At 35.4% G+C, this 15,281-nt stretch overlaps 1 protein-coding gene across 1 annotated transcript in view; it reads right to left on the minus strand.

The window, feature by feature from the left end:
* The window catches only part of C3H8orf34 (chromosome 3 C8orf34 homolog), a 408,045-nt gene that overhangs the window by 272,044 nt on the left and 120,720 nt on the right, over positions 1–15,281 (minus strand). The window contains 1 exon segment of the mRNA XM_074068561.1: positions 8,919–8,947. Coding sequence (XP_073924662.1) covers positions 8,919–8,947 — 29 coding nt within the window.

Consider the following 15,281-nt stretch of genomic DNA (forward strand, 5'->3'; position numbering starts at 1 on the left):
AGGTAAACTAAACTTTATCTAGTACTCTTGCTCTAATAGACATTTGGTTGTTTCTATTTTTAACATTACAATAGTACGACAATGTATAGACATATGTATAAGTCTTTTAATTTTGCCATTATGCCCTTGAAATAGACTCATGGAAATAGGACCATTTGATTGATGAAAAATTGCAGTATGTTGAAGACACTGCAACATTTCCATAATGTTTGTACCATTTTGCATTTCAACTAGGAAGGTGTGAAAGTGCCTCTTTCCTCAGAGCCTTGCCAAAAAAGTAATTTAACAAGCCTAGAGATTTTCGTAAATCTGGTAGATAAGCAGTGGTGTTTAACTTGCATTTCTCTTAAACAGTGCTAAGCATCTTTTCGTATAGTGTCTCTTTGAACAGACCTCTTCGAGGGTTCATTTTTAATGGAATTTTGGCCTTGTTAACTCTATTTGTAGAAGCTCTGTAAAGCTAGAGATATTAATCTTTGGGATATAAATTGCAAATAGTTTTCTTTGATTTTGTCACTTTCCACATTTGTTTCACATTTTCTTTTGAGAGATAGGTTTTTAAACACAAACATGGACAAGAACCATACTGGCAGACATATAACAAAATATATATGATTGTTTCCCTTAATATCAGAACTGCTATCTGTTAAAAATTAAACATATGGCTAATACAGCATACCAAATAGTTTTTTACTACTACATAAAATATCATGAGATGCGTGTGAAGGTTTCACATGAGTGGACAGATACTCTGTAATACAGAGAGAAGAAAGATATAAAGATCATAGCGATTTAAGAATGCCTTATTATATATGTAAACTCCCCAAACCATACTCCATTGAATGACCAAAACAAGAAACAGAATCTGAACTTGCTTGCCTGGGAGAAAATGAACAGAAATAGAAAGGTGAATAGCAACATAAAGGTATTTGGCAAAAAAAAAAAAAAAATCCTTACTTCAAAGAAGTTAACATACAACACCTTACACTGCATAATTAGTGTAGTGGCCACTGAGTGGTTACATCGCCCACGTACTGGGTTCCAGTGCTGTCCATACAACCAGATTAAAGAATGTAACTATGAGGTTCTTAACTTTTTAGGGAGCAAAGGTAACAAAGAAGTTAAGAGACGTCTTTGGAATTAAAGTATGCTCAAAGCTGAGTTCTGTCATACATTATCTGTATCTGTAAATTTGCTGAAGCTACCCAAAATGGGAAATAATAAGAGATTTCTCACAGTGTCATTGTGAGTATAAGTGAGAAAGTAAACATATATACTTTAAAACATGGCACAGTGCCTGTCACACTATATGCTTGTTAAATACAGCCTTTCACTGTTTGCTTATTCAGTTTTAAACATATTCACATATGTATTTAACTTCCATATTAAAATATTATTTGTGAGCAAGAACATGACACCACCTTAACTCTCTTTCTAGATTGTAACCATAGGAAAATAAATCAGAGCTCATAATATAATACAATCACCTGAAGAAAATGTCTTGGTGGTGGGAAAAATTGGGGAAGACACAAAAGGTAGAACAACTTGAATAGAGAAATTAGTTTTTAGTCAGTTCTGGCTAAAAACTGACTAGTTATTTATTTACAATTATTTACCAAAAGCTTAGTATAGCTCCAAAACAGTAAGCACTGTGGACAGTTTCTAATAATAAAAATAGCAATTACTGACTAAAAGATTTCTAACTACACCAGGCACCAGGATGGAAGCAACTGACAAAATCCACTGCAGAGGTTGAGAGCATCAACCCTGCAATCGTAACTGAGTGGTTTTGGGTCCAGTTTTTCTGCTTACTGTGAGACCAGGGTGGGAGGGGCCTCATGAAACTCCAAGAGCTGTTATTGCATCAATTAAACCAGTGAACAATAGTACCTGTCTTATAAATATGATATAATTGCTAAAAGCAGGAGCTCTGGGGTTAATTTCCCTTGGTTTGTGATCTAGTTCTATTTTGTATTTATGTAACCCCTGGTAACCTGTACCCCAGTTTCTCACTTGCAAATAAGGATAATAATCCCTGTTTAATAGGATACTAGTAAATATTAATTGATACTGTGAGGCTGAATAATTTAGAACACTGGCTCATAACAAGTTCTCAATACATGTTAGCTATTTTTATTAGGATAAAATGGAATGATCTATGTAAAATGCTTAGCCCAAGGTATAAAATACATTATGCACTAAGTAAGACATCATTATTCATTTTATCTATTATCATTAAACATCTGTTTAAAGATTCAAGGACTAGAAGCTCAAGTTCATTATTGACAACAATATTTCTGATGCCTTTTCTAAAAGATATGCAGACTTTTCATCGTTCTAAATATTGTAAAATACTCTGTAATTTTTCTAGAATATCTGTTGTCTACATAACTATTGAGTTCTCCAGTGGAATTATTTTAATCAAGATTTACTTTTACATTACATTAGTCTAGGTTAATAGATATTACTCTAAAAACTCCTGAGTGAGTAATGATCTTATTTACTGAAAGGGCATATTTCTTAAAATTTCAATAAAAAAATAACAAAATTAACTTCTTAACCATTTTTAGGTACAGTTCAGTTGTGTTGAGTCTATCCACATTGTTGTGCAGCCAATCTCTGTGTAAACCAAGTTAAGCAGACATTTTTTCATCTTACAAAACAAGTTCTATATTCATTAAACTACAACTGCCCACTCCCCATACCCAGCCCCTGACAAGTACATTTCACTTATATTTCTATAAAAGCAACTACTTTCAATACATCCTATAAATGGTATTATATAATATTTTCTTTCCTATGAATGGCTTATTTCACTTAATATAAGGTCCTCAAGCTTCATCCATGTTTACATGTGACAATATTTCCTACTTTTGATGGCTGAATAATATTCCATTGTATGTATATACCATATATTGTGTATCCATTCATCAGTCACTGAACATCTAGGTTACTTTCACTTCCTATGAACAACACTCCTATGAATGTGTATATATCAGTATCTTGGAGAACTTGCCTTCAATTCTTTTGGATACATACATAGTGTGGAATTGCTTGATCATATGGTGTATTAGTCCTATTGCTATAACAAAATATCTTAGTCTGGGTAATTTAAAAGTGAGAGAAGTTTATTTCTCACAGTTCTAGAGACACAAAGTTCAAAGACGCAGGTGCCAGAAGATTGAGTTTTTGGCAAAGGCATGCCCTCTGCTTCTCAGATGGTGACTTCTGGCTGCATTCTCACAAGAAAGATGGAAGGACACTGTGTCATCATTTGGCCAAAGAGGCCCCGTGAAGGCCCTTTGTAGGAAAGGGTGCGTGATCTGATCACTGCTTAGAGGTCCACCTCTTAATACCATCACATTGGGAGTTTGGTTTTAACACGGATTTTGAGAGGACACAAACATTAAAACCATAGTTTATGGTGGGTTTATTTTTAATTACTTGAAGAACTGCTTTACTGTTTTCCATAACAGTTGCACTATTTTATGTTTCTACCAGCAATGCACAAAGGGTCCCTATTTCTCCACATTCTTACCAACACTTGACATGTGCTACTTTCTGCTTTTTCTCTTTTAAAGTAGCCATTCTAGTGCATGTGAGACAGTATCCCATGATGGTTTTTGCTTGTTTGATGGTTTGTTTTGTTTTTTAGCAGCACTAGGGTTTGAATTTAGAGCCTCACACTTGCTAGACAGGTAATCTACCACTTGAGCTATGTTCCCAGTTCTTTTGTGCTGTAACTATTTTTCTTTTTTTGTGTGGCTTAAACACAGAAATTTATTTTTCATAATTCTGGAGGCTGAGGCATCCAAGACCAAGCACTAGCAGACTAGCAAGGTAGACTTCAGTCTCAGGACTCTTCTTTTAGCTTGCGTGTAGCTGCCATGCTACTGTGTGCTCACATGACCTCAGCTTTGTATATGGTGAGAAAGGGTCAGAGAGCTCTCATGCGTTACTTTAAACAATGGCACTAATCCTATCATGGGTCCCTATTCTCATGCTCAATCCTAATTTCCTCCCAAAGGCTCCATTTCCAAATACCATTGCACAGGGGGCTAGGATTTCAATATATGAATTTTGGAGGGAAACAAATATTCAGTCCATAACAGACATGATAATTATTTTTCAAGTAGAGTCTTATCTTTGCCTAGAGCTGGCCTCAGGACACTGTCATCCCACCTACAGCCTCCTGTGTAGCTTGGATCACAGGCACATGCCACCAGGCTCAACTTACTGATTTAGATCAGGTCTTGCTAACTTTTTGCTAAGGTCTTGGACCACGATAGCCCTGATCTCCATCTCTCAGGTAGCTGGAATTACAGCTCACTGTGGTTTCAACTGAGACTCTCCTAATGATTGATGATAATTGAACATCTTTTCTTATGCTTATTGGCCATCTGCATATCATCTTTGAGGAAATGTCTACTCAAGTTCTTTGCCCATTTTTAGTCAAGTTATTTGTTTTTTGTTGTTGAGCTGCAGAAGTTCTTTATATATTCCGGACATCACTGCCTGATCAAATGTATGATTTATGAATGTTTCTCCCATTCCACAAGTTGCCCTTTCGCTCTGTTGACTGTCCATTGATGCACAGAGCTATAAGAATATTTTTGAGACGGTTATTGACTATATTACACAGTATCTGCATGGGTGAGATGGTTACGTGGTCAAGTGCTTGTCTAGTATGTACAAGGCCTTGAGTCCCAGGCCAAGCAACACACACACACTCACACCACACGCACACACGCATACATGTACACACACACGCAAAATTGTAGATAGCATCTTATTCATAAGGACAAATGGGAGAGAATTTTCTTAGGCTTCAGTAGCATGAATGGTTAGTTTCCCATGAAAAACTGATTTTCTGTGATTCCATGGATGGCAGTGGCAACTGACAAAAAGCTCAATTGTAGCACAACCAGAATGACAATGCAAAACCTCAAAGCTGCATCCTGTGCCGGAGGTTTATGTTCTTCTGACATTGTGTTCTCTTCAAAATGCTTTCCCATGCACTTCTTTGAAATGTTTCATATTTTGGATATTTTTAGATGTATACCTAAGATTATTTTTAGTGGGAAATTATTTTTAAAAGTTACTGAAACCATCTGAATTTTACAAGGAAAGAAACTAAAACTCAGCATCTGTAAATAATTTCCTGGGGACCACATGGTTAGTGAATGGCAGTAGCTAAGTTTCAATTCAAAGCCTATCTGTGGATTTATGACAATACTAGGCTGCTTCTTTACTCAGTGAACACAAAAACCCACAATGTGTAGTAAGAAGTGTCATTTGATACAGTCACCATATCCTCCAAGAGATCACAGGAAGTGAGATCACTCTCTGAAAGGGTGACCAGAGAAGGCCAGAGCTCAAAGGAGTGATAACAGTCAGAAAGAGAAGAAACAGCTTGAACAAAAATGTGAAAATAAATAAAAATATGACCTGGAAGTAGTATAGTCTGGCTGTTTTGTTGAGTATAGTACAGAGTTCAAATAGACATGAAGAAAAAAAATAAAGCCTAAGATACAGACGTGAGCCACAACAGGGAGACTTAATGCTAGTGTTAGAAATCTGTACTTAATTTGGCAGTTAGCAAAGAGTCCAGGAAATATTTTCAGCAGAATTCTGCACTGAGAAGATTCTGTGGGTGGCTTAGGTAGACTCAAGAATTAGGCACTGTGAACACAATTTATTGAATGGGTTCTCTTAAGTGAAACTTGTACGAGAGTGAGGGGGGTAGGAGAAGACAGAGAAGAAACTAGGCAACAATGTGGGTTCAGTCTGATACCATAGAGAGCTCTGGAGGGTGAATCCAAGCATCTCTGGTGACATGGCTGCCAGGGTAAGACAAAGCCCAAGGAAAAGGCTGAGCTTGTAAACACCCAACACTCACAGTAGTTGAGATGAATCACACTGCCCTAGTAAAGTCCGCTATACAGCATTCTGAAGAGCAGATTGGAATCATGATTATATATATAGAGCCAGTCTATCATGATCCAATATAGTCAGCGTGTGTGTGTAGTCAAGAGAACTACCTTCTGAACTTGTATTGTAGCTGTGTAGACAGAATAATAACTTCTCATATATGTCCACATCCTAACCCTTACAACTATGAATATATTACATATTACATACAGGGCAAAAAGAACTTTGCAAAATTAAAGTTAAAGACCCCAAGACAGGAAGTTTTTCCTGGATTAGCCCGATTTCCCCAATCTAATATAATTAACTTTATGGCTAAGTCAGAGAGAGAAGAGACATTGCAGTAATGTCTCTAGAAGTCTCTAGAAGGTGGGAAAGAAAAGAAAACAGATTTCTCCTAGAGCCTTCAGGAAAGAAAACAACCCCGAAAACACCTTAATATTTGCTCAGGGAAGTTCATATTGAATTTCTAACTATAGAAATATAATGTAAAAAATCTGTGTTATTATTTGTTTCACCTCCATAGAAAGCTAATACATTGGCTAAGGAAATGAGTTTAAAATTAAGGAATGATAGAGTTCCTACAATTTTAAAGTAACTTTAACAATAACATTACAGTTTGTTTTACTTCATTTTTTCATTTTAAGACAAATTAATAAAAATTTTTCAGAATTCATAAACTAACTTTAAAGGCCACAGGAACATGATTTCAATAAAATGACAGTTGAATTGGAATGATAGTAAAAAATCAATGTTTTATAAAAAGTGAATGCTCAAAATTGTTGAGGGATTAAGAGGAAGAAGCTGTATTTATTTTATTGCACTGAAGGTACAGATGCTAGGTCAACGCAAGCTGTAAATCATTCTTATTGGCTGGCTTTTAGCAGCTGCCTGAGCTTTGCTTTTTCTTAGTCAGGAAGTGAGCTTCATAGCTACAAGGAGGTTCTATGAGAAGGCTCTCCCACTCACCCAAGGGTGCTCTCCAGGCAGGCAAAGGATGGTGACTATGGCTCTGGAAGCCTGGGGTTCTTTTGCATTATTCGGCTCCCTTGAAAATCAGATGCAAAAGGAAGACTTTTTTTTTTTAACTGATAAATATTTTTTCAATTAAAAGATTAGTATGACAACTGCTGGTGTCTTCCTCAATGAAAATGAAAAGTAATAAACATGCAATAAATTTCAGCAATTTGCATGAAATTTTCAAAAACAGAAATATTAGGTAAGCAAATGAAAACTGGAGGGATCATGAAATTTTGTTACATGGACACTCCCCTGACAAAGGGCTGTAAATAAAGAGGGTATGAGGGGAAGATATCCTGAGGATGGTACTTGACAAGCATCAGGGAATCCATAATTTGTCCAGTGAAGGTTATATCCACTTCAGTACAAAGAATAAAGTTCTTTAGCTCACCATAAAGACACACCCCCCAATGACTCTGTAAATCAAAGCATAGGAAAAAGGGGAGGTGAGGGCCAAGCTGAGAAACAACCCTGGACAAGCTAATTTATGGTCAGTCAGGCAGCCAGGGTTTTGCAGAATACACTGGAAACAGCAAATGAATCTAGAAATGATGATGATGATGTCTTTGTACTTAAGATGAAGACAAGCCATGACCACAAAAGATGGAATTATTAAACTTCTACAAATTGTAAGGGAGTCATAGTCTAAGAAGGAGACCACATGAGCAAGACAGTAGAGGGCTCAGAGAGGGAGACTAGAAATGCCTAATAAAGCCTGGAGACCACACCTGACTCTCATCAGGCTTGCTGTTCTGTAGAGTCAAGATCTACTTTTGCAGAGTTCATAAGATAGCAATTAAGCTAACTTTAGAATATTATGATGGTTCACTAAAGGGAATTCATATTTAAAAATACATCCAAATACTTTTAGTGAGCCAGGAATGCATTCTTATGGTTCAAAATTTAAAAACTGTATTCTTATTTAAGGTATAATACTAACTTTATTGTTTTTATAAAAGTAATACAATTTTAAATCATAGTCTGCTATTTTAAAAGTCATGATTTATATGATCCCAATTTTGCACAATACTTTCTATTATTTTCTTTCTATGTATATATGTAACTACTAAGCCAAATTTCAGTATAGTTTTTGTTTAGAAGATGGCTGCACTGACATCCACCAAATATTGATGATGGCTATTTTTAAGTGCTTCATCCTTTTTAACTACATTTCTAATGCCAGATTTTCTTTCACCCAAAGAATATCATAACAGATTGAACACAGAAGCAGATATGAAATCCAACAGTTTTCAGTTGGGCCATATACTAACAATGTTTTCAAAAGTGTAAACGAGGCTACTTTCTCAATAATATTTTGTTTCCGAAAATAAAATATTTTCATAAATGTGCTATTTTGCCAGTGTAATAATTTTAGTCACTGCTATTTTTAAATAATGGTCACATGAAATTTTGGTCAGTTTTAATTTCTAACATGACAAACATCAATGGAAATAATGTACATAAAACAAAAGCTCTTTGAGATTCTTGATAATTTTCAGGAGTTATAAACAAGTCCTAAGACCCCCCAAGTGAGAAATTCTATCCCAGTAACTACTAAATGTATATCTCTACATCAATCTCCTTTGTGAACATCAACTTATATAGAAAAATTTAATAAGCAACTCAAAATAAGTACTAGTCACCATCACAACCACCACCACCACCATCATGAGCATTTAGAAATGGCCAAGTCCAAATAATTTACACAATATAATGTACAAATTGTTGTTTTAATATAGTTATTTGGTGACTACAGTGATTCTGTTCTCTCTAACCAAATTTTAAAGGCTTTGGCTCAAAAGAGTCAGATTATAGATATATACTTAATGCAATAATTTCTATGAAAGAATCTAAGCAAAATGTAAATGCCAAATGAATTATATTTGAACATTTTATGTGTCAGAAACTTTATACAATGGATTAAAACCTAATTTCTACATTTTTTTCATTAGATATATAGTTCAACTTACCTTATCAAGTTCATCTGAAATTGCAATACCTGGGATTCAAAAGAGATTTATAAAACAGTTTTAGAAGCAATCTTTAATAACCTAATGTTAAGAACAAAAACAAAAGTTCTGTTTGTAAAACTAGAGTATTTCCTATTCTTTCTTTGCATTTGTTATTCAAAATAATATAGCACATCCTTTCTGCTTATGAAGACAAATTAGTACTGAAGTCACCTCTGACAGCCATGAACTGCTGAAACAGAGCAAATGATGCAAGGAAAGCAACACAATGCCATATTTCTTGTAGGTTGTTAGAGACAGAACAAACGTGCAAATACAGTTGTGGAAATGTCTTTATGTTATGATGGCAATCAAATAGATACAATCTGGCTTGTTACAATTTTGTTCCTTTTTTTTTTGTGGCACTGGAGTTTGAGCTCAGGGCCTCACACTTGCTAGCAGGCACTCTTATTGCTTGAGCCACTCAGCTCTATTTTGCTCCTCTTAACAATTGGTTAAGACTCATAGAATGAGTATTAAGTCAGAATAAGTATGAAGTATAAGTATTATCAGAATGGTGTCTAAAAATCTTTTAATTTCCTTATTTTGTTTATGAGGAAACAGACTATGGAGTTTAAGATCCTTAGATGGACAGCTTCTTGAGCCAATGGATAAATGACACTTCCTCACAAGTTCCCCCTTCTCCACCATCCACATACTACTCATTGCATATCAGTCTGACTTGTCTTTGTCATTCCTCCAAAATTATTTGAAGTGTGCAATGTAAAAGGTTTTAGTCTTTTATTTCTCTGTGTATAGACTTTAACCCATTTTTTTTCCTTAGAACATTGTCCTCTTATTTCTGCTCTCTTTCTGTTTCCTTCACAGGTATTCTCTTTTTGGGGGTGAGGGAAGAAGAGTGTCTTTTCTTGAAATACTAAGGTTCTTTGCTAAGATATCTATTCTTCTCACTGGACTCATGTCCCTTTGTAATGTAGCCCACTCTGTTGACATGTTTATTTCTCTGCATGGTGATTTCCTGTGGTCATTTCAGTCTCAACATGTCAAACTAAAGGCATCACCCTCCCAGTTCTTTTTACTTTTTTAAAAAAATTTATTTTTGAACAATCATGTGCCTAGGGCTGAACATAGGCACTGCCACTGGGCACAGGAGCAGGTGTGGCCAGCCCTCAGGTTTGAGGCAGGGGGCAAAGATGAACTGGTATCAAACCCTAGTACAGTATGGACCAAGAGACAAGATAAAGCCTGAAGTTAAAAGTCTAAGGGAACACAGAAAAAATAAGAATAGGATTTGAGGCTGAAGTTCAGTAGATCATAAAAAGTAAGAAAGAATGAGTGAAATGAGCTAAGTCAGAAAAGAGAAACTAAAAATAATCTCAGGAAAATGAACCTGAGTAAAGAGCCAATCAAAGGTAGCAGTTCCCTCTGAGATTAGACACAGAATGTCTGTAGATATGGAGGGTAACTTTCTTGTTCCTTTTGCATTCCCCACAGCATTAAACTAAAGAACCATTCATACGCAAAGCAGGGAAAAAAGCCACGACTTCATCTCCTTGCAGACAAAACTAAAAAATTCAGGTATATTTAAGATACATTCTTCATAGCAATAATCTATGAAATTGCTTTTTAATAAAAGTTGTTGGTAACTAGGAAGTTTGATGTGTCACTATAGTAAAAAAGAGTCTACATTCCACTTCCGAGATTGAGAGGTGACCAAAGCTTAACAATTATTCAGGGAAGCACTGTATTGAGAAGGCAGAGCCTAAAACAATTCAAGGAGAAAAGACTCCATGGAGAGTAAGCATGGGAGCTGGATCACATCCCTGCTACCATGCCACAGTGGATAACTGAAATGTGATGTTTCCACGGTCAAGGAGGAGATGTGAAACTGATAAGAGAACCCAGAGCCTTCTGGGAAACTATAAACATTTCTAAAGGCCTAACAGAAGTCACAGATTTTTTTATGAATGTTCAGGCTTAAAAAATATATAGAATAACAAGTGGTCACTTTAAATAACTCAGATTTTAGGAAAATGTAGAAACTCTGGCATACCAAATGGTTAATGTCACAGTCTACAGTAAATTTACAATTCATTATTCCAGTTTATAAAAGTCAAGCAATGTTTTAAATGTTTACATTTACATTTAATACAATTTTACAGGAATACTCCTTCCTAATATAAATTCAAGAGTAAGACTGAATATTTTATTAAACTACAAATATTTAAAGGACTTACTCTATTTTAAGGGGGACAGAAGGAGTAGGAAGTATGAAATAAAATTCTCTTTCTCATTCAAAGTCATAAAGCTTAGATAACTGGAATTAAATAAACCATGGTTCAATTGTCTGGAATTTGTGAAACTCTCTTGATTTTTTTTTTAACTTGCTGCTCTAATACCTTGAATCTGAGAAAACAGTTTTCACATTCAATTTTTAGAAAGCTATGAGTTAATCTTTAAATTTCTTTCACACCTCAGATTTATGAATCCATTATTCATAAAGAGAGCAGCAATACATCACTTATCTAAAACATAGCCAAGAACTGGCAAGAAAGTGAAAAGAAAAAATCTGTGAATAGTCAAAATGTGTGTCTCACAGTACGAGCTCCATTCAGTTTTAGCAAGTATCATAAGCTGCTTCACAGGCTGAAGACTTCAGAAATGCAGAATGGAGAGGAAGAAAAATGCAATGCTGCTCTGAAGACATATTTCATATAAGAAGTGATACACCCCAGAGTAAAACTCAATCTCAGTAAATGGAAAACTTGGTTGAAGAAGGAATTATGCCTCTAATTATTCCAAGTGTTTGGTCTGACCATATTTTTTCAGATACCTATTATCATATTTTCTTAACATTTACATATTTTGATGACTTTGCCTAAGAAATTATCCCAATGAGTTTTCCTTCTGTTATATTCAATCCTTTCAGCTTTATACTACCAATGTCTACTTGCCTAGGGTATTTTTCACTTTTTCATTTCATTTTTAATCAACGCTTACACTGATTAAAAGTAGCTGAATGAATTTTAATTTAACACTTCCTCACAGAAGCATGAAGCTCAAGTGGGAACGATGTAAACTAAGTAGCCAGAATCTTCATCCTAGAGCCTAACAGAATGTCCACAGCTATTCCCCAAGAAGAGATTAACAACTTTTAGACATTTCACTAACTCTTAAAAACCCATTGTATTTTACATTCAGATTTTGAAGGTTATAGAGATTGGAGGTCTGTAGTAAGTAGAAAATATGCAAGAAAAAAACACATTGGGTCACTAGATGTATGAAAGGAAGGCCAGGATTTGAGTATGGGATGCTCGAGGTAGAAGGAAACACATCCCTTGTAAAAGTCAAAAACTGAGATCTTAAAGCCAATGTCCTATGGAGTAGATGATGGCATCCAATGGTAGAAGAGAGTTTTTTCAGTATCAGTTTCTCTTCTAGATAAAAAGACAATGACTCCCACAGGAATGTCAGAGGTGGACTTCCTCATTCTGCTATAGGTCAAAACAATCTAGATGGTTTCCATTTATGTACTTCAATTTCTGGGCCTGCTCATTTATTCTAATCTCTACAGAAGTCTCAGTATTAGGAATTAAATTCCAGACCACAGTTTTCACAGTTTTGTCAAGGAAACAGCTATATGTTTCACCAAAACTTCCATCTTCCTAAGCACTGGCTAGAATTGAACTAAAGCTACAGGAAATGGAAGTGGAGAGTTTTGACAATTCTCCCCACCATAGTACAATTCATTTCAGGAAAGTAGGTCAGAAAATTTATATGGTATGAAATGACACTAGTTATTTCTCTAAAATCTAGCTTCCTACTGGAAACCCTATGATATTATAGAACAGGAACTTAGACTCTTATCATTTTCCTCTTTAAAATTTTTCAAGTTCCAAAATAAAATACACTTAAAGAAATAGAGAATGGAAATATTGGTTTTGCTAGATTGGCCCACACTAGCTTGGAAGAACCAATTCTATACATTCTTTCCCAAAGTCTCATTCATTGAAGTCACACAGATGGCTTGAGATTAGCTACAGTGGTAATATTTACACCATGGAAATTGACGAATGCTACAAAACAGAACTTTTTTAAAATCAGTTTATACAATTAAGGATAATAAATAATGTTAAAGCAAGTACCTGTGGAAGTACAACCCACACTAACAAATGGGTAATCAACCTACCCCAGAACATTTGCCAATTATATTCTTTACATGGGCTGCTAATTGTTTTTTAGAGCAAACAGAATTCCTACTAGGAATTAAAGGATTCTATCCTCAGTTGGTTACCCAAGAACAAAAGTGAGAAAAGTTTTCAATAACAAATTAAAGAATAAAATTTTAGGTTTTGTAAGTCATATATTACCTGCCTTACCCATATATCCTTATTCTTCTTTCTAAGACAACAACTTAAAAATATGAGAATCATGCTCAGAATCTTAGCTACGAAACTGACAAGTTGAATTTGGCCCATGGGCCAGAGCTTGCTAATCCCTGTTAGAGAAGCACACATCAATTTTTTTCTTGATTATTTAGCTTGTTGTTTTTCCAAGAAAACTTCCAAACTTTGTTGATTTTCATCAAGCCTCTCTGCCCACCTCCTTCTCTTGCTCATTGTAAAAGACATTAATTTTTGAAATTCTAAAAACTTTGAATCTATTTAATGAAAACTTTCTGGATTTCCTGACTCATCTTCCCCCTGAAGGAACCACTAATGCTGCTGCCTCTAGTTTCAGTTCTTTCTCCTAGGACGTCTAATTTTCACACTTGTTCCTTTGATTCATCCCTTTCTACCTTCTCTGGTATTTGTCCCATCTATCATCTTTCCTTTCCTGGATCTGCAAGTTCTTTATTTTGGTTTCCTCTTATCACCCTAAAGACCGTCACATATGCACAAACACACAGATTCACATCTTCTGTGCCTCTGTCTGCCTCTCTGTGTCTCTCTCTCTCTTTGTCTCTCTCTTTCCTTCCCTCTTCCCCTTCCTCTCCTCCACATAAATATAGGAAACCAAATTAAACAAGCTTTATCTTTAGCAGCCACTCTCACTTCTTCCTTTTCCATAAAAACTGTTCACAGGAGAGTCTGTGCTGCTCGCTGTTCTTCCCTCCTATCCATTCACTGTTGCATTCACTGCATCCTGGCTCCTGCTTCCACTCTTCTCTTAAAATTATGCTTCAGTGAGTACACCTCCTGATTATCAAATCAATCCAACCCCTTTCTCTTCTATGGCAAAAACATAGCTTTTATGTTTCACTTTATAAAATCCATACATGTTTATCACAAAAAATATATATAATAAGAGTATTATGGTTTGAATATAAAATGTCCCCCATAGGCTCATGTGCTAAATGCTTGGTCCCCAGGTGGTGGTACTATTTGGGGAGGTACTGGAAACTTTAGAGGTGGGGCCTAGCTGAAGGAAGTAGACCACCAAAGACATTGAAGGTTGTACCCCTTACCCCCAGTCTCTTCCTTACTTTCTGCTTCCTGTCAAACATGAGATGAAGAATGTTTTTCACCACATGTTCCTACTGCCATGATGTTCTGCCCAGGCATATGGGATGAAGCAACCATGGACTGAACCCTCTGAAACCTTGGAGCCTAAATAAATCCTTCCTTCTATAAATTGTTTCTATCAGTTATTTTTGTCATAGCTATGCAAAAGTAAGTAATTCAAGGAAGAAAAAAGGAAAACAAAACTTTACTCACAGACACCTAACAAGAACAACTTGTGAATACATATTACTATATGTATTACATGGAAGAATTTCAGATAGACAGATAGATATAAATGATAGACAGACAGATATAAGTGGACAGCTCTTAGGAATGCATATATATAAAACAAAATTGAGACAATACACACAGTATTCTGCTATCTGCTTCTATACATATAAAATACATATATGTAAATACATTCATGTATACATACATATACACATATAAAAGTATGCCTTAAGTATGTTTTTATTAATAAATATTTTCTGCATCATTCTTAGTAACTATATAGTGGACCATGGTGTGTATGCACCATGCCTTCGTTACCCATTTCTCTAGTGAAAGTTGCATAGCTTCTAACTCTTCACTAATTAGAATTCCACAGGTGAACCACGAAAGCACAGTGTAGAGACAGCTGTACACACAATGCATATGTCTCCATCTTTTTATTACATAATTTATCTATGATTTTACTTTCCTTCCTTTATTCTCATGGGATCATTTTATCTTGGATTTTATCCATCTTCTGTGAAAATTCCAGTCTTCACAATCAGATCACTTCTCTATACTACTTTACTTGTATCTCAAATGTGCATCTTGTATGTGTGCATGTGTGTGTATATGTGTGTGTATGTGT

The sequence above is a fragment of the Castor canadensis genome, chromosome 3 (assembly GCF_047511655.1).
Source record: "Castor canadensis chromosome 3, mCasCan1.hap1v2, whole genome shotgun sequence".
Taxonomy (NCBI): Eukaryota; Metazoa; Chordata; class Mammalia; order Rodentia; family Castoridae; genus Castor; species Castor canadensis.